Source organism: Brienomyrus brachyistius, chromosome 22 (genome assembly GCF_023856365.1).
Source record: "Brienomyrus brachyistius isolate T26 chromosome 22, BBRACH_0.4, whole genome shotgun sequence".
In the NCBI taxonomy this organism is placed as follows: domain Eukaryota; kingdom Metazoa; phylum Chordata; class Actinopteri; order Osteoglossiformes; family Mormyridae; genus Brienomyrus; species Brienomyrus brachyistius.
This window is the reverse complement of record NC_064554.1, coordinates 1,755,970-1,782,234: the sequence shown is the minus strand read 5'-3', so window position 1 is coordinate 1,782,234 and position 26,265 is coordinate 1,755,970. Positions and strand designations below refer to the sequence as shown.

General features: G+C 45.1%; 2 protein-coding genes across 7 annotated transcripts; one reads left to right on the top strand and one right to left on the bottom strand.

The window, feature by feature from the left end:
• Positions 1–2,761: 2,761 nt before the first annotated feature.
• LOC125717504 (zinc finger CCCH domain-containing protein 7B-like) lies at positions 2,762–18,718 on the bottom strand. 4 transcript variants are annotated; one of them, XM_048990516.1, is made up of 24 exons: positions 18,654–18,718; positions 18,326–18,435; positions 16,933–16,993; positions 16,708–16,744; positions 16,196–16,393; positions 15,735–15,893; positions 15,345–15,425; positions 15,203–15,259; positions 15,050–15,092; positions 14,675–14,919; positions 13,796–14,063; positions 12,685–12,743; positions 11,605–11,704; positions 11,055–11,216; positions 10,081–10,286; positions 9,555–9,655; positions 9,269–9,450; positions 8,996–9,072; positions 8,665–8,876; positions 8,373–8,478; positions 7,704–7,812; positions 6,824–6,957; positions 6,526–6,695; positions 2,762–5,880 (listed from the first exon to the last, which is right to left on the bottom strand). In XM_048990516.1, exons 3-24 carry the CDS (start codon positions 16,989–16,991, stop codon positions 5,700–5,702), a joined length of 2,946 nt encoding a protein of 981 aa, XP_048846473.1. In that variant the 5' UTR covers positions 16,992–16,993; positions 18,326–18,435; positions 18,654–18,718; the 3' UTR covers positions 2,762–5,699. The 4 variants fall into 4 exon arrangements, with proteins under 4 accessions (XP_048846473.1, XP_048846470.1, XP_048846471.1 ...); XM_048990513.1 differs by lacking the exons at positions 18,326–18,435; positions 18,654–18,718 and adding an exon at positions 18,117–18,319; XM_048990514.1 differs by lacking the exons at positions 18,326–18,435; positions 18,654–18,718 and adding an exon at positions 18,117–18,319 and having other exon boundaries at positions 14,684–14,919.
• On the top strand, positions 18,436–26,227 carry LOC125717506 (ran GTPase-activating protein 1-like). 3 transcript variants are annotated; one of them, XM_048990521.1, is made up of 16 exons: positions 18,436–18,459; positions 19,496–19,613; positions 19,710–19,837; positions 20,060–20,119; positions 20,484–20,663; positions 20,754–20,888; positions 21,125–21,283; positions 21,485–21,598; positions 22,029–22,128; positions 22,225–22,309; positions 22,889–23,081; positions 23,784–23,900; positions 23,986–24,088; positions 24,403–24,491; positions 24,657–24,778; positions 25,415–26,227. In XM_048990521.1, the coding sequence occupies exons 1-16, from the start codon at positions 18,442–18,444 to the stop codon at positions 25,494–25,496; spliced, it is 1,803 nt and encodes a 600-aa protein (XP_048846478.1). In that variant the 5' UTR covers positions 18,436–18,441; the 3' UTR covers positions 25,497–26,227. The 3 variants fall into 3 exon arrangements, with proteins under 3 accessions (XP_048846478.1, XP_048846480.1, XP_048846479.1); XM_048990523.1 differs by lacking the exon at positions 18,436–18,459 and adding an exon at positions 18,502–18,565; XM_048990522.1 differs by lacking the exon at positions 18,436–18,459 and adding an exon at positions 18,738–18,871.
• The last annotated feature ends 38 nt before the right edge of the window (positions 26,228–26,265 follow it).

Genomic DNA, 26,265 nt, shown 5'->3' with positions numbered 1-26,265 from the left:
ATTGAAAACCCAGGGTCTTATAAGTGTTTGAGCTTCAGTGCTGTTGTATCCAATGGCCACATTTCCTGCTCTTTTTAATCTTGCACTTCTCATATGCAAATGTGTTTTACCTCTCATGGTAACATGCGTCGCACGTCCTTACGAATTGGGATAGTTGCTTTATAATTCCTTGCCCTACTGCTTGTGTAAGATGCCCAGCAAGGCCTCTCGTACATAATGGTGAAAATCAACCAAACCCGAGGGTGGCTCTGGTTTCACTGGAATCTCGCCAGAATATTACTCAGATGGTCATTACTGGCCCCCGCAGCGGTGAGGCTGGAGAGGGAAGCTGCCAGTGCTCTTCTGACATCATTCCAGCCAAGGCCCTTTTGTAACTGCTGAAAAGAGGTAGATAAAAGCTGAAGGCGATCGTTGGACGGGAAGAATGCAGTGGATGACAAAGGTGGAGCTTAGGTCTGTCGCAGCAGGGCATTGGGAAGGTTCACTGCATCCACGTCAAATGTTTTATTTCGTATGCTCGCAGCAAACATGCATATAAGCTAACGCGCCAACACTGGCACAGTCCGGGTACCAGACGTCTCCCTTAGTTAATGTACGGTTTTTTTTGTTTTTTTTTTGGGTGGGGGGGGCGGGGGGGCTACATTTTCTTTACAAATCGGGGTGAACTGAGGGGGGAGCATTTTTACATTAGTTTGTAATTTATTTACAGTTTTTCTACTTTTCCTGTGTGTTTTTTCAAAGAATTATCTAAAAAATTTGTAACAGCAAGAGAATATATATATACTATAGTTATATAAGTGTATATTTATGTTAAGATTCCCTGTATTATTTAGTTTCTTACGTGCTGGAGTTATATTTTCAAAAAGTAACTAAAATAGATGTATATAAATTGCCAGGTGGAGGAATAGACTAAGTATTGAATGTGTTATTGTATGTTATACGGAATTTAAATAAAAGACGGGTAACTAATGTCACATTTCTTGGTGGGTTTCGGAAGGACGTTGATGTAGGATGAAACCTACATGACCATTTTCACTTTGCTTATGGTGTCTTTATAGTGAAATATTATTCTTTAAATGTACTTCTGCTGTCTTTCACTCGCACGTCTCACATCTCCGTCGTTCACAGATCTAGGCTTCCCCATTAGTGTGGGTCTCCTGTCTCTTTTTCCCCTTGTTCAGATTCTCTTAATCAGCAGCATGGAACATCAAAACCCAACTCCAGTACTAACATTTTGTTGCTGTTCCTTCCTTGCCTGTGTTTTCATGCACTAAAACACTAGATGCTGCTCCAAAATGCCAAGTCTGCAGGTAATATACACAACACAGGTTGCCAGTCTAGTTGGTTTCCACCTTTGAAAAGCTGATAGATTTCAGATTGAAGCCTGTGATTTCTCTGTGCGTGTTGAATGCGTCGTTATCAATAATGGCCATTTCTACTCCCAGGGGATGCCGAAAGAGTTATTTTTGGGTGATTTTTACTGAGGAAACCATGTATTCTGTTCTTCCCCACATTCAGAGATGCGTAAATTGTGATCAGTCGATCCATTTAATCGGATGAATTCTCTTAAAATGCCGTGGGTCTGTACAAAAGACACACGAGGCTACTGGAAGTGAACCACAGGTCGAAATACTAGTAAATCGAAATGGGAATCAAAGGACTGCATACTACAGGAGAAAGTGTCGTTAACTTTATTGGCCAAGCAGTAAGGTGGAAATATTTTTAACTGATCCTGGTCTGAAGTTTGAGGTGATTGCAATGCAACTCTAGGATTTTGAAATATACATTCAAGTGGGTGAAATTGGGACTTTGCAAGCTTAGGGGTGGGCAGTGTTAGGAGGAAATGTAGATTATGTTTATGCATATATTTTTGTGTGTTGCTCAGTGAAATATTATTTTGAGAAATTATTTTATATGGAGAATATAACATTTAAGAAAAATGTCAGATGTTTTCCTTTTGCCTCATTATTTTCCTATTTTCTATATGACAAAACACCGTTATCAGATGGAACTTTCACTACTGAAATGCAATGACCTGCTTTCTGTAGTCCCTTGGAAGGGACTGTCTACTACCGTTTCTTATTGTATTCTTTTTTTAAGTTTCTAATAAAAAGGTTACTAAAACGAGCATGAAATAACAGCTGTGATGATTATTTGATTTTTGAATACTGTATTCACAACAATATTTTTACTTGCTAATGTAAAGTGAATTTTGAATCACCCGCCACACACACTTTGTTTTTACGTTACATTATTGTAACTAGTTCTCATTTTGGTTTAGTTCACATGCGATCAATGGGAAAAAACACCATCTTCCTCTTAATGTTTTGCGCTAGCAGACCATGGAACAACCTTCTATTCCATTTATAATCATTTTAAATTGATGCCTCATTATCGAAGCAACTGCCTGCGACAGATGAACATATGGACAATTCCAAAAACGATATTCTACCGACAACATTAATAACCATTAAACCTGCCCATCATCCTAATCTTAATGTGGACAAACAGCTGTTGTAACCATACCAAACAAGCCAGGTGTCACTATATAAACCAGACAGAGCCAGGCCCCATTTAACGGAGCCTGTGACTGGATCGCGATGGACACAATGGTGCGAGACCAGCACACGCAGTCTATACATGCTCACGTGAACCCAACAGGGGCACAAACTAATTCTCTTCATTCAGAGCCGGAAGAGAAGCCGACCATCTAGTCAGACTTGGAGTATATGCTTCCCGTAGAATCAAGAAAACAAGCACACTTTTTAAAACGATCTGTTTATTGTTAAACGTTTTCCTTTTTTTCGTTTTTTTCCATTTTTTTTTTAATACAAAATTTGGTCCACTGCTTTCATAATTCAGTCTCAGCCAGGAAGGACAAAGAAAAACAAACGCAAAAAAAAATCCAACAGGCTTCCTTTTTTTCCATTTTCCCTTTTAAATCTTCTTTGTATTCACGTATGAGGCGTCATTAAGAAATAAGACATTTATAATATTTACTCTCTGCATTCAGATCCATTTTCACAGGGGCAAATTTTTCATTCATTACACTCTATGTTGAATTTGTGTTGCTTTAGAAATACGTCGTGCGGCTACTGATGAATGGTTTAGGAAACATTGGCCCTGTGTACTTACACCCCGTGTAGATGAGCTCACACTGTTGACCCCAAGTGAACTCTATATGAAGGGTAGGCCAAGTGGGGTTAGACTGTACAGCTGTGTGCAAGCTGGGTCCCATCTCCCTACCCTGCACATCTTCATTTCGGATCCCTCAATACAACCTGGACCTGGTCCTTACCAGCAAAATTTCACCCAACACACTACAATCATAATTATTAAGCAAGAGAGTAACAATAATGGAGATAATTAAGAAATTAAGAGGAAGATAGAGAGGGATAAACCTGCAAACACACAAGCCTCAGAAATGAATTTGATGTCCTTGGTGCAGAGTATGATCTGCCCTCGCAATAAGCAAAATGCGATACAATCCACTGGTAATCGGTAGTCGATATAGGCCCAACCCAGAGCTATTTGAACAATAAACAAAACAGCAGTTAATGCATATATATCAATAGCATAAGGAGAACCAAAAATAGTAATAGTAATCATACTCATAATCAATAATAATAACAAACATAAAACAACCCTCTCAATATAGAAAGTCATTCCAGACAGCAGTCCCTCAAACTGTCCACCAAGGGTGCAGGGCTACAGTCCACTGGCCACCTTGTCTGCATGGACACCAGCAGTCACCTTACATTAACTGAATCTCAGCATTTTCCTTGGTCACCGCCCCGCTCAGCCCAAAGAGCCTGTCTCTGTTACTGCTCCAGAGCCGCAGAGCCATCGTGTTTGTCAGCATCCAGGATACCGTAGCTTACACTTTAGCCGCAATGACCCCAGTGAGTGTCTGGCCTGTCTTACGACGCACCATCTAATGTGCGCTAAAACCGCCGGCTGACAACCTCCAGAGAACTGCCAGTAAGACACCGAAAGACCTTACTGGTCTTCTCTGGAACTGCACCCGTTACTCTGTACAGGCAGGTGACTCCGTAGTACAAATCAGATAAAAGGTGATTACGGTAGAAGATTCTCAAAACACACCAACATATTTTCCTAGGTTAGTTCTTACATAATGATTAATGAAACAAGTTTGAACCCGTTAGATATAAAAATTAGGAGGAAGCTACAGTCGGCACTGGAACCAGTATTCATGGAGCACAAACCAGTTTGCACCATGTAATATCCACTTTTATTCCAGTCCATCAAGATGTTCAAGGTTCTCCTCAAGGACTCGCCCCTTATTTCTGTGCTGTTTTCTGTACATTTCAGACCAGGATTATGGATGTTACTCACTATAAGGTCCTGCATTCAAATCACCATTGTCTGGAATGACCCTTACAAAAACAAAATGTCTACTCATCTATCCATACAGTTCATATAGTATAGCGCAAGAGTCAATAACAAGTGTACTATGTAATCCATACAAGTATGATCTTATTTAATTAAGCATAATGGCTAAGTTGTCTATTATTAGTATACAGATTTATTTTGGATTTATATACCTTATATACGTATACATGTGTATGCGTAAATATACACACACATACTTTTATATATAAATTTTCAATGATGCCATATAAGGACAAGTGGTTAGATGATATTAGCAAGTTATATTCATTATTCTTGAACTTCTGCTAACTTCACCCACTTCTGGTGCCCCCTTACAAAATTCCCCCATAATAAAGGCTTTGTCTAGTCGACCTCGAGTATACGCATAGTGCACTGACCAGCCCCAGCTAAAAATAAACTGCTAATCCTGCTGTACTACAGACAAAAATTCATTAAAGTAAATTTACCAAACTTAAAAACCGCATCGGAGCAGGATACCTTTAAGAATTTATTTAAATGCCGACGTGTGTATAGGCCAGACCACCACCATGTGGTCGTTTGATAATTATCGCTAATTAGGCCCTTCCCCACCCACACCTGCCATGACGTTAGAGCTGCCCCTCCCCCCCACACTAACTGCATGGACCGAGGGGAACACCACATGAGCTGAGAATTGCTCGCATTAGACAAGTTTACAGTGTGACATCCATGTCCTGCTACCAATATGGCAGATAAAGGCAGGGGGGATGGACCTCGGTCCACACGAACCCAGGGTTTTGCGGGATCTCACACTACTGTAGTTGTACAACTGCTTCAAGACTTTAAAATCACCCAGATGCTCGCTCGCATTCCCTGGTGTTTCTCAAGGCTCTGGGTGACCAGGACTGAACCCCCCCCCACCCACGCTGTCACTAGAACGACGCTGTCACCTAGCCTGTGAGGACTCGATGACTCTGCCTGTGTAGGAGCTGTTGGAATCTTACCTGCTTTTCTCCATTTGGGCTCACTTCCAACTTTAAGGGACAAGTCTTGGGGACGGATGTAGCGGTAACTATGGCTACCGAGTGGTAAGAAATGGTCATATTTGGGGGGATGGAAGGGGCAAAAAAGGAAAAAAAGAAACAAAAATGTCCTCTTCACCTGCGCTTTAACATGTGCACCTGTGACTCTGCGTGTGTCGGGTAAGGGATGTCGGAAGGGTTTCTCCATAACATAAGTCCGACAATTTTTCCGCTTGTACGTGATTATGCCTGTATGTGTGTGTGTGTGTGTGTGTGTGTGTGTTCGGCTATAAGCGCCATGGCGACTCAGTCTTGCAGGAGGAAGTTGTACTTCCCAAAGTCGATGTCGTTGGGTGCGATCAGCATGTCGTCACGGGCTTTGGCCAGCTTACGCCGCAGGAAGTCCCGCCTCTCCAGCCACTCTGTGAGCTCCTCCTCGCCATGGGCGCAGTCACAGCTCACTCCGTCCGGACAGCCACCCTCTAACCTGGTAAGCACAATTGTAAACAAGAACACACACACATATCTTTGTGGGGACCGTCCATTCATTTCTATGGTAAAAACCCTAAACCTAACAATGACATGACAACCATAACCCCTACCCAGCCTTAACCAAAGAAAAGACACGACTTCTGGCATTTCTAGTTTTTGATTGCAGTCACAGATTTTTATAAAACTGAGGTTCACCTTGTGGGGAGTGAAAAAAAAAAAGATCCACAAGATCAAAACAACAGGTTTTCAGATTTTTGGACCCCACAATGTGAAACTGATTAGGTGTCACACCACAGCAGAAAGTGCACAACAAAATGTGTCCCCTGCATGTAACCCATATGAAATAGCAGGGGACGGCTAATTCAGCGCCCGGGGAGCAGTGTACACGCACACGCACACGCACACGCACACGCACACGCACACACACACAGCTAGCTAAAGCAGCTAGAATCACTGTGGTATTCTGCTTGAAGGAGAGGCTGTGGATGACACAGCGGAGCAGATGGCCGTGACACCCAGCGGTGGAGACGCCCCCCTTTCCCTCCTTCTATCCGTAACCTTAAAGCGCCTTGCTTTAGTGGGGGTCACCGTGAGGGCGAGGGGCCACTGCAGCACAAGCCGTACTTGGCGATACTCTTACCTGGGACAGAGTGTGAACCTGGGTCCCGGGAAACGGTGCTTCCATGCCAGGCCCTCGTCCTCGGCCTCGCAGCTGAACACGCGGTCCTTGTGCTTCTCCGAGGAGATGTGTTGCTGCCACTGGCGCTCGCTGTTGCTGTGCTTGCCGCAGAGGCGGCAGTGGAAGCCGCTCTAGAAGGACACCGTAGGACTGAGGAGGCTCGCACTCTCACCGTACCATACAGCGACTTAGCAGCATGCTGAACACGACAACGGCTCCTTCAGGCCGGGACAGAGAATCGCCCAAGGCAATCGCTCACCATGGGCTCCGTGTAGTCCGTTGGCAAGGCGATGTGTTTCTCCTCTGGAGGCGGAGTCACCAGGGTGCCATCCGGGTGACGGTTCTGATTGGTCAGCGTCAACCACATGTCATACATCTGCTGCATGTCCCGCACTGAAATGAGGTGAAAAGGCCAAAGCTGAAATGATGCATCTGCCATATTGCTGTGCTGTGAAAATCTGACTCACTACGTATAAATACCCATAATGGACTGCAAACTAGTGAACAATGTACCCTATGATGATGCCTGTATACATGGTGAAATGTAAAGGTGATACCCGACAGCTGGTAATACAAAAAAGATGGCGAAAGAGAACAACTTTGTTGCAATCAATAGAAGCACATCTTTAAAAATTAACTTGCGATCTATGAAAAGCCTGAAGACATTTCAAACATTTCAAAATTTTAAAAATTCTATCATTTTAATCCCTGACAGGCTTACACACTCAAGTGCACCTCATGTCCTTCATCCTGTTTATGTTGCTGTGTTCAGCCATCTCCAAATGTCAGATGTCAAAGGTTGCTAGGACACAGACACGGAGCATTGCTGAGTGTCCTGCCTGAAACCATCATTTTGATTTGTTAATTCCCTACACAGCCTGTGTAAGGAATCAGGAGTGATCATGTGCACCAAACCCAATGACTAACCTATTTTCTGTAAAAAAGGGGCAAGCGATGTACAAATACTGACAGATAATACAAAAAAAACAAGGTCACAGCATAGCTCTCGCCCTGTTTTTTGCAGAAAAGAGGTTATTCATTGTTTTTGGTATGTGTATCTGGAGTTTTGGCTTAGGGATTAGCTGGGCGCTGCTGCAGCACAGTCCGTCACCATCACTAAATGGGGGGGAGGGACTCACGGTTGTTGTTCTTCATGTAGGTCCAGACGTCCCTCTCCTCCAGGCTGTGGGCGAAGGAGCAGTTCCCGATGTAGTGGCATTTCTTCTGCTTCATGACGTGGACGCACATCTGAACGGGGGCACAGATATGGAGACAGATTTATGTCTAAAGTAATCGCACTTAAATGTCACAGTGATACTGTAATTTATATAAAAAGCAAATCCACGACCAGGAGTTGCAAATGTGTGCCTGTGCTTACTGGCTAAATTTCACGAGTACAATCCTCATTTAACATTTACGAATCCTAGTTTCCGAGATTATGATGTTCAGGTTTCGGTTTTCGCATTTACGGCTTCAGCACTACATATACAAATCACTAGTTACCTGAGGAAAGTTAAACCCCATTATCCACTGGCAGTATGACAAAAAAAATAATTTTTTAATTCACTGTCATTAAGTTCTGGCTACTATAAGCCAAACAGAGCTCCAGAGAACTGAGGGGGCTGGCTTGAAAACAGAAGATTTATGTCTGAAGTAATTGTGGGTAAAAAATGAATTAAAATCTCACTGCGATTTCGGATTTGTTTGTCAAAACCCATTGGTCATTGGCAACATAATCCTCCTTACATAATTAAGGATTCATCAGTGTAGTACTGAAGTTGCAAATGCATAAACTGTGGTTGGCTCACATCATACTGCTGCGGGTAGCTCCTGGAGAACGGCAGCGGCCGCACCACCACCCACTTCTTCTTCTCAAAGGACTTGACCAGTAGCACCCTGCGTTCTTTTGTCCAGCTGGAGGGAACAGCGGGAAGAGACAGGGTGAGGGTATGGAAAAATAGGATGGGTCAAGCTTCTCACTGATTGGCTTCCTTGTCCTGCCAACATACCACACGCTACCAACCGAATGATCCAGGAGGACAGTGAGGGAGCCGTAAGTGTGATACCCCGCCCCCCCCAGGCCTGGAGCCCATCTCCCACCTGTGCCGGGCCTTTGCGGTGCAGTACTTGAGCGCTTTGTCGGGCTCGCTGACCAGGCCGTCCCTCCAACACTGGCCGCACACAAACTTCATCTTCAGGTTCAGCCCGCGAGCTCGTCCACCACCACCTCCACCGACGGCATCGCTACCTCCCCCACCGCCACCTCCTCCTACTCCTCCTGCCACACTGGCTGGGGCTGGCATATGCAGAGGCTGTGGATCAGAGCCGGCGGCAGACTAACGTTAAACACAGTAAACTAGGGAATCCCCAAGGGGTATTTAAAAATAAAAATAAAAAAATAATCGCCGGTTTGCCTTTCACAGCTTGTCACCTTCTGCCTCTGCGCGTTCTGCTCCAGCCGGTGCCAGTGCCTTTTCGACTCCTGAACGATCTCCTCGTGCGTGATGCCTACAGAGGTAACGCATGGGGCTTAGGGCCAATCAGAAGCAGTGGGACATTAGAGGCAACTGCCTGACCATCCAATAGGAGCTGCTGTTCTTAACGCTGCTATATTGGCAGGGGTGTGACAGTGGTGTGATGGAGGTGAGCCTTTCGTTCCTGTTGCCGCGGTGACAGTCAAGAACACGCGTCTGTGCATGCGTACCAGTGTCCTGCTGCAGCACCCAGCACTTGAGCTCGATGACGGAGTGGGCGAAGGAACAGCTATCCTCGCGCTGGCAGCCGTAACGCACCTCGTGGCGGCACACGTCGAACTGGCAGAGTGGGTGCAGCGGGCGCACCTTGCTGTAGCGCACGTTGGCTGAGCGCACCACGTGTACCAGGCACCTGTGGGGGCAGACAGCAAGGGAGGTTAAACAGGGCAAGCCTAAGAGGCACAATGCTGAGTAAATTTCAGAGGAAGGGAGACAGACGTGGGCGGGAAGACTGACTTGTTGTCATCAAATGGGTGCCGGGCGGTGAGATTGGAGCAAACCGCCAGGTTCTCTTTGCTTCGTTTGCTGATGATTCGAGGTTTGCTGTCATAACACTCCTGTGGGGGGGGAGAGTGTGAATGAAAGAGTGTGTGAGAGAGAGAGAGAGAGGGAGGAGCGCAGTGTAGGTGTGTGGAGGCGTATAACGTGTGCGTGAGCGCACGCTTGCATTTGTGTGTATGGATTAAGTTTATATCACATTGTGGGGACCAAATGTCCCCCACAATGCAATAAAAGTCAGTTATTTTGACGTTGTGGGGACCATTTTTTCAGGTCCCCACAAAGATCTATGATTGCAATCAAAAAAATGAAAATGCCTAGAGTCTCCTATGCTGTCTAGTTACTTATGGTTAAGGTTAGGGCTGGGTAGGGGTTATGGTCATTATGTTGGGAACAGTCTTCTCCACAGAAATTAATGGAGAGTCCCCACAAAGATAATTACAAACCTGGGCGTGTGTTTGCGTGTGCGCGAGCACATGCATACCTCACAGAGGAACATAAACATGCCCATGTGCAGTTGCAGCAGCCGCGTGACGCTCAGCGCCCGCCTCTCGGTGCTGCCCAGCGGGTCGAACAGCAGCTCCCGGCTCAGAGCGCCCTTCCGCTCCTGTGTCCACACATCAATCTCCTCCTGGCAGTAGGCGAATGTGCAGTTCTCCCCATACTTGCACTCTTGCCGCTCCTGCACCTCTGTCGGGTGGGATTAAAAGGAGCAACGTTAATATGACACTGCCTCCTAGTGGAGGGGGCAGACATGGCACTCACACACCCCCACAGAGTGTGATCTTAACCCTCAGGGGTCTAGGGGTAGGAAACGTACTTTCGCTGACCAGGGCATGGTCACACATTTCATTCAATATGAAACTTAATTGATGGCAAATAATTTCTCATATATTCGTCTTGGCATTAAACTCATCTTAATTTTAGTTTACTTTGTAAATAAGTCAGATTTATGTGAAGTTTGTAATTTGACATCAAAAGTATAGACATTGCAAAATGCAGTTTGGAACACTATTAATATTATAAAAGTACATAGTAAGCAATGGTGGCAGTTTGTTTTGATCCCAGAGATCTGATCACCAAAGTCTTGGCTACATGAAGATGACTACATGGTGTAGTTGCAACATTCAGTTTGATAAATAAGAAAAACCTAACTTATGTCACTATTTTTGGGCTCCTTTCACTGCATATGTAGCAGCTTTCATGTGTATGTATGAGCCATTCACACCTGGGCACATCCTCACTTTCTACATGAAGATTTCAGCGAGATGTAAACTGAAATAGACGCGAAAAGTAGGCTGCGACCCACTCGACCCCAGAGGGTTAAAAGAGCTGGTGGCTAAATAAATTAATTATTATGAGGTGAGGAACTAGCAGCATGCTAGCAACCTAAACCAGTGTAATTGATGCTCCTAGCTTAGTTGGGAGGCAGAGCACTTTGGCTTCTTCTCTTCATACCTTTGCAGAGCACAAACGCCCCCAGGAAGTTGTTGCGGGCGGGGCGGGGCCGCACCCTCTTCCAGGTGGGGTCTTCGCTGTCTTTGAGTCGGCATAGCAGGATGTCTCGCTTACAGCGATGCGCCGCCTCTGGCTGGTACTTGTAGTCCATGACCCGCGGGCCTGAGTGGAAACGGAGAGAGGGGGCACTGAAACTGTGAAGGGGCCCACCCTGCTTACCAGCTGCCATGGCCAGGGATGGGAAGGGGGGGGCTGCCTGGTTCCAAGGATGCTAGTTTGAATCCCTGTGGCGGCACAGGGACGTAGCTAGAAATTCTGTGGCCCCCCCTCACAAAACAACACCTTGAGCCCCTATATTTTTGTACTCAGGGGCCCCTCAGTCTGCCAGGGTATCTCTGCCCCTCCAACACCCCTGATGGCATTGCTGTTGTACTGAGTACTCAGTCTGAAATTACATGCAGGATGTACCTCGTTACCCGCAGCACCTGCTACATGCTAAAGTTAAACGCTAGCCTGGGAGGGGCAGGAGGGTGGAGTATGGCTGCATTACCGATGCGGCTGTAGCAGGCGGGACACGCCTGACGAAACTCATGGGTGGCAGCCAGCGGGTTGCGGGACAGCAGGGAGAGGTTGGAGCCGACTGGCCCGTTCTGCATGCAGAGAGAAACATACCGCCATGAGTGACCTGATCGTTCCAGCTCATACACGTGTTCCCAAACCATTTTCACAGCTCAGAATAAATTAAAAACGCAATTTAAACGAATCAGGTACAGCACTGTACAAAAGTCTTAGGCGGTTAAAGAAACTGATGTTTAAATCGTCTTCATTTTGGTGCAAAACTATGATCTGTCTGTCTGTCTCAGTCAAAGGGTGTCAACTTAACCATTTCAAAACCACTTCCAAAGTCACCCCAGTATTTGGAGCAACCATTCAACCATTTTGACATGATCACTAGCACCGATTTTGGATCATCGATACCGCACGATCATTGACCTTTTTTAAACTAACTTAATTAACTGAGCAATTTAACTAATACATGGGATGGCTGAGGTGCTTCTGAGGTTTGGGAACTGAAGCAGTGTTCATCTAGTCATCCAAGAAGATTTTGATGGAGAACTTTATGGAGAACAGGAGAAATTCTTAATAGTTTTTATTGTTTTACTCTTAATTTGCTTATGTTCTAATGTTAAATTGTGTTTTTTGTTCTGAACAAAAGTACATTTACTACCCAGATAAACACCCGTAAACATTTCCTTTGACTTCCTAAGACTTTTGCACAGTAATGTAATAAGAAAACACAGATAGGGACTTCTGAACAAGATCCAAAAGTGATCAGACCTGTTCACCAAGCCATGAGCAACGACCAAGAGAAGAAATCTCTGCATACATGTGGTTAGAGCAAGATTTTTCTACAGGATTTCTATGCTCACTGACAAGAGGGATTATATCTCCCAGGTGGCTTGGGAATGCCTGAGGATTCCCCAGAACAACCTAGAATGAATCTAAAGCCTTGGAAAGTCCATTGGCACACTGCCACCACGACCCTAAGCAAGCCAATGTAACGATGACGATGAGGCGGACATGCAGCTACCAGCATCTATAAAATCTTTCAGAATGATGTCGCACTTACACTATGAAGAGATTTTGTATTGCGCAGCCCGGGGATGAAACTGTGCGAGACTCTTCCTCCTGAGGTAAAGCGAAAGAAGAAAGATTATGATTAGTACAAAGAGAAGGGGCCTTAAAAGGTGCCATTTTGCTTGTTATCTTGTAATGCAAGAATGAGGCCGAACAGGACTATGACATGACAACTGCATGGCACTGCAAACAAAGAACCTCAACGTCTACAAAAAAATGCAAAGAAACTAGACTTGCAACTTCAACAACGAAGTGTGCTTATGGCTAAATTAACATTATTCTAACTAGCAAGCTTCTGACCTTGAATTAGAGTTGTTAGACTTTCAGTTCACAAACTGTACAGCTAGGATTAGAATATCAATAGTTGCAAACCACAAAGCATAAAACGAAACAATTCAGACTAAGAAGAAATAGACAATGCGACATCAGAATGTATTTACTCTATTACTTCACTTTCGACGTTTACTGGAAACTATTTTTCTAAAGAAGGAACTTTATGAAACAACCATTCATTAGCTTAGTACAGATATTTCTGATGACTGCATTTCACCCCTGACGAAACACCACAAAAACTCTAATTTTATTCTCTAAATAAAAAAACAAGTCTTCCATTCTACGTACATGACTACGTAGAATCAGCTACCATGAAACCACTAATTTAGCCAAACTGAGTTAAAGTACAGACGCTCCTTGACTTATGATAGGGCTACGTTCCTGAACCCACTGAAAATATTGTGTGTCAAATATGAACGCGATATATGAAATGACAATCTTGGGTGTTTAGTGGACCTAATAAGCTTGGGAAATTTTGGTTAAACACAGAAAATAAACACCAAATGATACATTGTGAAAGACTGCATGAGACGCTACCGCAAGTGATCATGCGAGACTGGAAACGTGGCTGCCGCCATTGCCAAGAATCAGAAGTAGTATCATATGCCATATTTCAAATTTGATGACTAATGAATGTGCATCCTAAAGTCAAAATATCATAAGTCAAACCATTGCAAAGCAAGGAGCACCTGTATACGATAATTTTTTTATGTTGGGGACAAGTCTCTTCCCAGTTACCCCCAACAGGCCACTACATCCAGTCAACTGACCAGGCAGGGTGAACTCTGACAAGGAGTCCAGCGTCCCTCCCCCACCGGCTCCAGCCGAGAAGGTGTCCAAGGAATCCAGAACTTGACTGGAGCCATCAGCTGTGCTGAGCGTGGAAAAACTCTCCAGAGAGTTGAGAGTGCTAACAGAGGAGTTGAAAAAGGGGGAAGGCAGCTGGGGCGATGAAGCGGGCATGTTGGAAGAGTAGGGGGGCCGCAGGCCAACGGCTGTGTTGGGGAGGTTAGTGGGAATGGCACCCTGGACCGGAGACTGGAAAGAGAAGATAGGAGACAAATGCAATGAAGTGTTACGGAACAATTTAAAGATTCATCTGACCCTTTTAACTGGGTGAGATTTTTTATTACGAAAGAAAAACTCAAACAGGCCTGTCTTGAATTTATTTTGGATTTTAAAGGATCAAAAATAGATCATCATCATCTAAACGGGGACATGTGGAGGAGAAGCCTGCGCTGTGACCGGTCGCCGCAGGGCTGAGAATCGCTGCACTAAATTATTCTTTCAGCCTGCAAATAAAAACCTTTCATGAGTTTGTAGGACTTTCTTTGTGCGGGACGGCAAACAGACCCGCGGGAAGCGCGAACGGGAGGACAAAACTTGTTTGAAAGGAGCGAGTAGGAAAAAGTGCTAACCACTGCACCACCATGCCACCCTCCCATGATTCAATGCACGCCAAGTTTGTTATTGTCAGGCGAGATGGCAAGATCGATCTTAACAAGACCACAAGTACGATCTTTGCTTTCCTGGTATTGAGAAACACCCTTTGTTTGAATGGAATTGAACTATACTGTTCAGCTTGGGTAATAAATGCAGTTACCAAATTGCATTATTTTTTTTTTTTTTTACTTATTGTAGTCACTCACCCCACTGACCTCAGCCCCCTTGGGGATGCAGTCCAGCAGGCCATCGATCTCCCCTCCAATGACCTCACACTGCACCAGGTGCTCTGACACAGGCACGGAGAAGGGTACGCGAGGGGTGCCCTGGTTGGGGCTCTCGGGGGAATCCTGGGGCACCGTGGGGCACTTGGTGGGAGAGGGTGAGTCGTCGCTGACGGGGATGGGCGTGGCCAGGGGGGCTGGGATGCACTGAACACTGGATATGCCGGCTGAGGGGAAGAGGGAGGGAGAGAGAAGACCAGGACAAGAGGAGATAAGAGGAAGAGCACATAGAATCAGAATGCAGATGCAAATAATTACAAAAATGCCTATAAGAAAAGCACATATAAAACAGGGTACCTGAGCTGATGTCACTTAAGGATTCCAGACCATTAGCAGATATCTGGGGAAAGAAATTTTAAAAACTCTTGAGCATTAGCACCAGTAAATATACAAGATTTTCTTTTCCAGTTGTCCGCAAGTCAGGCCCCCTCCGTCCCCTTGCCGTCTTACCTCTTCAGTACTGTTGGTGTCCCCATTGCTATCTCCCCCGCCTGAGACAGATTCAGCCTGGGAAGAGCCACGGGACATGCATATAAACACATTACCAGCTACATCGCCAATCCAGGGACCTGAGGACGGGAAGTGCTGGTACCTGCGGACGGACGTAGGCTTTACGGATCTTCAGGCCCAGTTTAGTGGCAAGCTCCTGGGCCAGATCGCTGACCTGCTTGTCCTGTAAAGAAACACCCAAACATGAATAATGACGCATAAGGAATTAATACACACGTTTACAAAAACATGTTTGCGTGAACTCCTTTCAATATTACATACAAGCGTGATCCAAGTTGCACCTATACATTATGCTGATTAGGGTTGCAAAATTCGGGGACCCAGCTTAACCTCCCATGAAATTGATTTTTTTTTGGCAATTTATCAACACTTATGTTGATAAAGGGTCTGCTTCTTCCATGAATAAAACACAATGACTTTGGCTTATGACACAATAAAACTCTGCCCCCCTACTCTATCCCTGTCCTCTCACATGGGGGGCGATGAGCAGGCAGGCTGTCCCACACTCGTAAGCCTCCCTCAGCCGGCCCATCTCCTGCAGGCACAGAGTCTTCCTGTACATTGCCCTGCGGCTCCCCTCGCAGATAGCCAGGGCGCTTTCGCAGTCCTGAAGAGCCCTCTCATAGTCTGTCTGAAAGTGTGAAGGACACAGACATAGTGCTACAACAGAGAACAGCCAAGCTGTCAAGGACAAAACAGCAAAAACGCTACTCACACTTCGGGGAAATTTAATTCACAGTCTGGGATGTAAAAGCATTATTTAAATAGCATAAAAGTCAAAATAATACTACAGTAGATACAGGACAAACATTAGATCCTTGCCTGTGATGCAAAATGTCAAATGGTATCAAAAAAATAAAAAAATAAAAAATGAAGCTGATGCTGAAATACCGAACAAACCCATGTGTTGTCAGGATGACACGAAATACTCACGGTGTTGTAGTACGCTGCCGCCCTGTTGACATAGAGGCTCTCCAGAAGTGCAGGGGGGATGATCAAGGCCTCGGCTTGAGCGTAGCGCGCCACGCTGATCCCCTCGCTGTAGTTAACCGTCGCATCCCTCCAATCTCCATCACGGAAGACCGCGTTGCCCTCGTCGAGCAGATTGCAAACTAGCTGGGTCAGGAACGCCTAAGGGAGATGCCAGGTAATCACTTACAGCAAGCAAGGAAAGGAATGGATGGTGAAACCATTACTAAACATTTCAAGATACAAATGTCAGACTAGGAAATTACAATTAGTATGAGCTTCAACCAAAACATTTTAAGTCAAACCCAAACTGTACAGAACAAACAGACTGAGTATCTGACAGCGATAATAAACAATTTCCTTCGAGGATAATAAAGGTTTTCTGATGCTGAAAAGTAACGAGCTGCAGGATCCTCTGTAAGCCAGTTACAATAAATGTTCATAATTAGGAAAACGTAGATTCTTCGGTAAAATACCTCATAGCCTTCGGGTTCTGGATAAGGCAAAGACGACCTGGCACATGAGACAAACAGTTAGCATTACAAATAAAACTTCTTTCCCTCCAAGTGCCATCAAAGCATTCTAAGCACAAAGAAACAAATATACTATCAAAATTTATGGATGACAATTGTATTCAGACGCAGTGACACTATCACAATAGACTAAGTAACTCGTTAACTGGCCAAACTAGAGTTTCTTACTGTATAAATCCAAGGGCTTTCTGTATTTCTTCCTTGCGCCTCTGCCTTTCCAAATCCATTACTGCACATGGTAAAGAAAAATCATTTGTTATTTTTCAGGTATGAAATTAACACATACCTATCTAACGTCAGCGACCGACTCTGATCGACAAAAATACATGTTAATAAGTATGTGCTGCCAGCCAGGTCCGCAGCCACGGTAGCTAGCTGTATATAAACAACGCACCTTCCAGTACGAAAAACCCACACGTATTTAATTTTCCGCCGTATAAATTCAGGTTTATTTGACGTTTGTAGTGCAGACATTTGAATTCTGAAATATGAAGAGGGACAGCACAAAAATATTATCCCCGACACGTCCAAACGAGTAGAAGTTTCGTGCCTTTTTCATGGCCTATCGCATTTGGCTCATCACCGAGCTCGCTTACAGTACCGGGGCCGCGTCCGGCACTCTGAAAACGACCGACCTGAAGCGCTTAAAGCCGCAGGACGCGGACGGAGCGCGTCTTCCGTCAGGAGAAACATGCAGTGACTCAAAGTGCATTAAAAACATACAATTCCGATTCCACTTCCCACCCTCTCCAACTAGCTAAGCTAGCTGCATATAAGACAACTGCGGTGACCTGCACATTTAAACTTCATAGAGTCGTAATTTTATTAATTAAAATGGGGAGGCGTGCTTTTTAATAAACCAACAATGGCAATATATCGATTTGACAAGAGTCTGCGTTTATTTCCAGTTTTCACAGTTACTGTAGCGACAGTTTTTCAAGCTAAATAGCTAGCCGCAATGCCTCCATAATATTTTGGACAAACTGGATGACAGTTTAGCATTACCTAGCTGTCTCACGCAAAAGACTGCAGAAAACCGATGGTTTCATCAACACTGCTTGACGTGTGCAGATACCGTGCAATATCGAGTTGATTAAAAAAAAAAATATATATATATATATATATAAATAAAAATAAAAAGAATCAGCTGCCTCTTGTCCCGGAGAGGTGAGTCAAGGTAGAAAAACACCCAGGCTAGCTTAGCAAGTAAACATTCCGTCATCGTCTCCAGAACGTAGTAGGTAAACTCATTAGGCAAACCAGATAACTAGCGATGCATAAGCTGCCTTGTAAATTATATCAGGATACTGCAGTTATATTACTAATAAATTATTTAGCATTAGCTAACTCACATTGCAAACAAGCCATTTTTCCCAGTGTGCCATCTAGCCACCCACCTTCCACAGAAACAGTCGTGTAGACGAAGACCGTTATGCAGTGCAGAAATTAAACTTTGCACATTAACGTTACAAGTGGTACTCTCCGATCCTACGGTCTCATAATTTCGGGACTTCTACGGCCATAACAGTGCCGTTCACGGACACAACATGTGAGTACTCACTTTCAGTTCTTTTCGGACGCTCTCAAGTTTGCGATCTGTCCCCGGGTCCTATAGACAGTTTAGTTTCAGGACACTCACGTTTGCATCGAGACTGGAACCAATCTGTAGAGCTAAGCATGCACACGACGGCACTGGTAAGTATCCGTAAGTTTCCGATACATCAGTGTATCTTATGACGTATTACACCAAATGGATCTGTCAGTTACGACTTCGAAATAAACTAAATGGAGTCAAGAAAATGTAAGAATCTCTAGTTTTACAATTGTTTGGTGCCCCTTTGTCAATTCCATATAATTTTAGATAACATATTTGCTTATAAACGACTCACAGTCCTACTGCAGCTCTGCGATAACATTATGTTACGCTCGACTCCACTACTGGCCTCTGCTTACTTTTATTAAATGAACATCAACTCCCGTCAGCCTTTGCGAAAGTCGCGGTCAAACCGTTGCACGTCGTAACAACGAAGAGTGTGTAAAGCGGCGTGACATTAAATATTCTTGATCCCAGACTGTTTCGGGCCTTAAATACCCTCGTTGCATTTTGGTAATTTCTTTTTCTTATTTCTACTTTACTAGCAATCTTTAGTAAGGTGTAAATCGCGCACCAATGGAGTTGAAACACTTGATACTTTATACATACATTTCTTGGTCTGATAGTGTATGTGGTAGCTAGCTACAAACACTCCGAGCATCCATGTACCTGAGATTACAGTAGGTGTATAAGTTCTGTGAAATCTGTTTATTAAATGTTAAGTTGTTTATTTTTAATAATTCGGATTAAGGTGCAACTCTCGCAAGCGTGCTACGGAAACTACGCCACACGCTGCTTTAAGTAGCTACATAAATAACGTTAGATGTACTATATTGAGATGATCAGTTTGTTGAATTTACTGGGTATGATTTGTGTGCAGAGCGGCTCTACACCCCGTGCTTTCTGCGATAGAGCGCTTTCAATAAACTGATATAGAAAAATGAACGGACGGTTGTCAACTTCGGGTACTTGATGACGAATACTGTATCCGCCGGTTGTATTGCTGATAATGATATTTGCTTTATGTGTTTCAGAATACTGCCATACTTTAGTATTTTGCGATTTTCGAGTTAATGACACCAGTGTGCCGTCAATGCCCTGCGTGATAAGGGTTGTTAAATTATCGCTCTTTTTAAGGTGACCATGGCATCAGAAGATGTGGCACAGCTGGCTGACTCCCTGGCCAAAACGCAGGTCAGAGAGGGAGAGCTGAGCTACAAAGGCCGGGGGCTGAAGTTTGACAATGCAAAGTCTGGTGAGAAATTTAACTATAGTTAGTTCTAATGTAGGGCAAACACAGTTTTCTTTTAGAAGGTCTCGCGTATTGATTGGTCTGCGATGTGTCTTGTAGTGGAGGCCCTGGTGCGTGAGGTGGAGGAGTTTCAGGGGTTGCGGGCCTTGAGGCTGGAGGGGAACACATTTGGAGTGGAAGCGGCTAAGGCGATTGCTAAATCTCTGGAGAAAAAAGGGGAGTTTGAGGTACCAAACGCCGGTGTGTTGGGGGCGGGGGTGCAGGAGAGCTTTTTAGACTGACACTGCCCACAATGACATTTATATGACATCATACCAACAAAGTGGGCTTATGTACACAATAGGCAATGTTTTTTTTCCCCGAGTGGTTCTGCAGTTGATCCCTCATTGTTTTTTGGAGAAAGTGGATTTGATTCTTGAGTTAACTTTGTGCACTTTGTCCCCCTACAGTGCTGTTACTGGAGTGACATGTTCACAGGGCGGCTGCGATCGGAAATTCCCCCAGCCTTGGTGAGCTGCCTCTTTCCTCTACTCGCCACATGTACGCAGCTTTAGCTGAAAGCGTTCGATGGCTTGACTTCTGTGAGCTGCTAGATGGAAGCCATGGAAGCCGACAGTAGAATCTGGACATTATGGTAGCTTAGATTTAGTCTTATGTTTTCATACATAGTAGATATTAGCTGTAATAAATACATTTCAATTTATCTGGCACTTTTATCCAAAGAGACTCGCATGACTTATAAGGGTCATGATTAATGTGTGCTTCCTGGGATTTGAACCCACGACCACCGTACTTGTTAGGCTAAAGAAGCAAAAGAGCACTGTAGTGTACACTCTTAGCATCCTCAATTTTGCCCTTCCCTCTGTTTTGTAGACCTCCCTAGGAGGAGCCTTGATGACAGCGGGTGCTCGCTTGAAGGTGCTGGACCTCAGTGACAATGCCTTTGGTCCTGATGGGGTGAAAGGAATAGATACACTGCTCAGGAGCACCGCCTGTCACACCTTGCAGGAGCTGCATCTCAACAACTGTGGCATGGGCATTGGCGGAGGGAAGGCAAGTCTTGAGCTGCCGGTGAGAAAGCCTTGCGGCAAGCACTGCACATGCAGTCACTGACGCATTTCTTGTCGGTCTATATGATTCTAGATCCTAGCTGCAGCCCTGATGGAGTGTTACAAACAGTCCAGCGCACTGGGCTCCCCGCTCACACTGAAGGTTTTCATCGCCGGAAGGAACCGGCTCGAGAATGATGGGGCTACTGCTCTCGCTCAAGCTTTTCAAGTAACAGGCTCCTATGCGTCAAATTTCTTCTGGGGATGGATTGTACTTTTCTCTTAGCTCAAAACACCTAGAGTGGACAGACATGGACTTCAGCAAAATTCCTACAGATTCTAGTGGGCCATGTTCCCACCACATTAGCATGCCTGCTAACTGATTTACACGGCAGACAGCCTGTAATTGCTGTCCGAATTTTGGAAGCTTTCTCATCACTTCTTCTTCCTGTCCCTCGATGTCAGATGATGGGAAGCCTGGAGGAGGTGCACATGCCCCAGAATGGCATCAACCACCCTGGGGTGACGGCGCTTGCCAAAGCCATGCAGTCCAACCAGAAGCTGCGTGTCCTCAACCTTAACGACAACACATTCACTAAGAAGGGAGCCATTGCCATGGCTCAGGTACTGTGCAGGGATGAATATTCATACATTACTGCATTGTGCTTCGATTATTAAAACACATTTCTGATGACTTCATGCATTGTCATGCAGTTTACTTATCATGTATCAAAGCAGTTGGCATCATTGCTTTGGCTGTGATGCTAACACGCACACACTCACTCTTTGGTTCTTTGTGTTCCTTATTCCGATTGTTCCGTTCAGACTTTAAAGGGACTCCACAGTGTCCAAGTGATCAATTTCGGCGACTGCTTGGTGCGTTCTGAGGGTGCGGCCGCCATTGCGGACGCGCTGATGTTGGGCCTGCCCATCCTCAAGGTACTGTCCCTCGCGTCTCATCCATGCAGACCTGCCCCACTTCCTTGCCTGCCTGACTGTACTGGGAATGTGTCTTCAACCCAGTCCTTGGGGTCTGCCAGGCAGTCCACATTTTTGTTCCCTCCCAGCATACCTGCACCAGGTATTCTATGTTCTTGATTGGCTGGGAGAGAACAAAAATGTGGACTGTCTGAGGGTCTTCAAGGACTGGGCCGAGAAACCCTGACCTGGAGGAACAATGCACATCCAGACACATTCCACACACCTGTACCAGGTTTTTGGTGTTCTTGATTGGCTGAGAATTGGGAGGAGGCAAATTGTGGATTGTCTGGGGTGTCCCTGGGGATTGAGTTGAGACTGCTCTAAGTATAGGAAGTGCAGTGTAAGGTACATCGCATGTCACCTGAACTGTCTCTGTATGTCTCTACAGGAGCTCAACCTATCCTTCGGTGAGATCAAAGAAGAGGCAGCACTAATGGTGGCTAAGGCTGTGAGGAATAAAGCCCATCTGGAGAAGCTGGACCTCAACGGTATGCTGGGACCATTACCAGACTGACCTGTACTTCTTGGGTGCCTCACCCATCTCTGTGTGTTATCAGTGTGATCGAATGTGGTTCTCTGTCCAGGCAACTATCTGGGGGTGGATGGCTGTAAAATGCTGAAGCAGATCATGGATGACATGAAGATTGGGAACCTGCTGGGTTCGCTCAGGTACCCGCTACGTGACTTGGCACTGAGCCATAATGCAAAGTGGCAAGTGCTAGTGATGGACAAAATGACACTTCATGAACCACTTGCTGTATTTTTTTGACCCCAGTAGATGGTGCTCTGTTCAAGAAGAGCAGCAAGCATGCCCCAAAGCAAACCAAAAGCACCATCTAGTGGGGTTAAAAAATACAGCAAATGGTTCATGAAGCATCATTTTGTCCACCACTAGAAAGCCCTTACTTGAATGAGGAAGAGCTGAAGGGAAATTGCTAAATATATAGAATAGTGTACCAAAAATGGTGTTCCTATAGATGAAATAATGTTACTGGAACCCTAATGTTACAGGTCAACCAATGTGTGTGTATTATGTTCATATATTTCTCATGGATGTTTATAAAACAAGACTAGTCTGATCTTTTGGACACAGCCCTGGCTCCAATAAGAATCTCAAATGTCTGTATTAAAGCAGAACTTCATTTCATTGTCATAGAGCTGTTAAGCGGTTGAGCACATCTAACCATTCGTTTGAGAGATGTTGCTGACACAGCACCGTGTTTCCGTATGCATGCACCATATCTGCAGTGATGATGAAGGAGAGCTGGAAGATGAGGAGGAGGATGACGAAGAGGAGGAAGAAGATGAGGATGAAGAAGATAAGGATGGTGAAGATGAAGAGGAGGAAGAGGAGGAGGAAGAAGAGGATGAAGAAGACAATAGATTGAAAGCTGACCAGGATGTGGAGGCTGAGGAGACCCCAGCCAAGCCCCAGAACACTGTAAGCTGGGCAATACATCTGCTGGTGATCGGGGGTGACAGGTGTAGCACGTACACACAACATTAAGAGTAGACACTTAATGAATGGTTTATTTTTAATGATAACATTATTTATATATAAACTCCAGAAGCTAACATGTAATGTACAAAAGTCTTAGGCAGTCAAAGAAAAAGTTTAAGGCTCTTCATCTGGATAGTAAGTGTATATTTACTCAGAAGAAAAAAACGCTATGTAAAATAAGAATGTATGCAAAGTCAGAGAAACAGTGAAGAATTTCTTCTGTTCTCCAAAAAGTTACTGATATCTCGCTGAATGGCTAGATGAACACCACTTTGGTTCCCAGACCTCTCCACAGGGGCACCTCAGCCTTTCGACATATCTGTTAATTTTCAACACCAGCTTGATTTAAGTAAGGTATGCTAGTGGCTAGAGTCCAAACATGCATGGGTGTGTTGGAGGGTTGCTGCAAATACTGGGGTGACTTTCTGAGAGGTTTTGGAGTGGCTAAGCTGACTTCGTCAGACATAGGTGTTATAGTTTTGTCCCAACATGAAGATTATTTAAACATCATTTTCTTTGACTACCTCAGACTTTTGCACAGTGGTGTAATTATTTCTGACACGTTTTCAGTAGTTTGGAGCTTCTAAGACATTTTACGTGTCTTGTCTCTCGTCGTATGCTAAGAAGTCTTTCCTCCCACAGGTGTCCACCCCGGTGTCGTCCACTCGGCCCCCCGACGTCACTTCTTTCCTCAGCTTCCCCTCCCCCGACAAGCTGCTCAAACTGGGGGCCAAACGGGCGCTGCTCATTGAACAGCAGGTGAGCCGCCGGGGCCATACGGAAAGCAGGGTCACTGAAGCTTAATCTTAAAGCTGCGAGGCTGATGCCTTGGCTTCTCCTGCAGGTAGATATGCTGGATGCGGGGAAGACGGTGGAGGCATTCCTGAAAATCTCTTCCGTATACAAAGAGGAGCATGAGGTCAAGAAGGCTGTGCTGGACACTGTTGGTGAGGAAGCTAGCAGTTCTGTGACTGTCTGTCAGGAAATCAGTCCCCTCAAGTGGAAAGTTTGATAAAAATCTGTAATTGCGAACAAAAAAGACTAAAAATGTCAAAACTCTTGTATTTTGTTTGGTTCCTTATGGTTAAGGTTAGGCCTGGGTAGGGGTTAAGGTCATTGTTGGGACTAAGGTTTTGCTCATAGAAATGAATAGACGGTCCCCACAAATATGTGAATACAAACGTGTGTGTGTGTGTGTGTGTGTGTGTGTGTGTGTGTGTGTGTGTGGACGTGGACATGTCCAATTGCCCCTGCCTTTCAGATGCTGTGCTGAGGAAAGCCTTCTCACACCCCATCATCCAGAGTTACAGCTTCATCTCAGCTCTCCTAGTCATGCTAGGCCTAATCAAGGTAAATGACTACCAGTCCTGTCCCATAAGAAGCGTGCACTGTTATCAACCTTGAACTGGCCCATACAGGCTCACCTGGTCTTTATCCGGCTTGCCGTTCGCTCCTTTCCCACTTGTTTTGCTGTTATGCGATCAGTATCCCATTACTCTCTGGTTCCCCCGGCAGAGTGAGGAGAAGATAAAGCCGGTGAAGGTGGTACCCGGTCATCTGCTGGCCCTGGATCACGCTGTGCAGCAGGACTATTTTCCTCGGGAGCATGTTGCCGTGCTGCATGCCTTCATGTCCCGGTAAGTCCCTCGCACAGTTGCAATATTCAGAACCACATCCCAGTGCTAAATATCCTGTGTATGTGCAGTACACAAGCATGCACAAACAGTGCACCTTTACATTTCTTAGTTTACAAGCGCTTCCTGTTGATTCTTCCCCTGAAAGCTGTGATACTGGCTTACAAGTTTTGTTTTCTGTGGGAATGTTCTGTCAATATTTGTCTCCATCGCGATGAGGAAATGGGCATTGCGCACACACAGTGCAGTATCTGCTGCTGTGCCATAGTGAAAGGCAGCTTAGTTTGTGGATATTTCCTGCAGGAAGTTCCCTTGAATATTTTGCACCGAGCTTCTGAACACCATGGACTGTCCATTCATCACTGCACCTTCTGTGCTCTTGCTGCGGGACGCTGAGATTTCCAGGCCTTTGTGAGGTCCCAGTAGCTTGACTGAACTGGGCAGATCTGGACAAATGCTCTAAACAGTGTGTTGCCTGAGGTGGTGGACGTGTGCTAATTTGGCACAGCTGATGCCAGGGTCCAGCACTGAGTTAATTATGTCATTATGCACCATGTTGGCTAGACTAGCATTCACTCTTTGTGTGTGTGTGTGTGTGTGTGTGTGTGTGTGTGTGTTTGTGTGTGTCTTGCCCTGCAGCCGCAGCAAATCTCTGGAGTCCTGCAGCAGCGCCAGAAACTCTCTCATGTCCACGCTGGAGCGACTGAGGCCCAAATGTTGACCATTATGTCTCCAGCTCTGTCTAGAAGGCGTGCTTCGACAGACAGACTGCATCACCCTGTGCACCCTTTACTGTGTTGGCTCTTCCCAGTGTCCTGCCCACTGGATCGTTACACTGACGTAAAGGATGACGATGCTCCACAGACAAACTCATTGTGTGGCATAAATGGACACACACACACAGAGACTGACGCACCCATGACCAATCGGGCTTCACTCTCTGATCTACGGCAGACCCCTGAGGACAAAAAGAACTGGAAATATTTCTTTAAACTTGATAGGACCGTTTTATGCAACAGGTCAACAATAAATTTCCCCCCTTTTGTTACGTGTAAATATCTTGAAAAAAGAGGTAAAGGTTTATAAATTGGTGATAAAGGCATGGTGTCCTGCTACTTATGCCTGTGAATTAACAATATTCATTCCAAGGCATTCATTTAAAAAATGTATATCTCCAAACAAGGGAGATTTGTTGAATGTTAATGAGCACATTGGATATTTTTTAAATAGTTGTTATCGCTTTGTGAGTGATGCAGGTTGTAAAACACACAATCAAGACTTTAATTCTCACATTTTGTGCCCCTTTTTCTTGTGCCTATGACCGATTGTTAAGCTGATTTGTGATGTGGGGGCAGTCACGATGTATCAGGTAGACTAACGGACACGGCCTCGTTGCGGGGTGCCTTGCAGATCTGCTTTAACGGCATCGGAATAAAACCATGACGCGGGTAACATACTGTTTGAAAGTGTCACTTTTTTGACGTTACTCG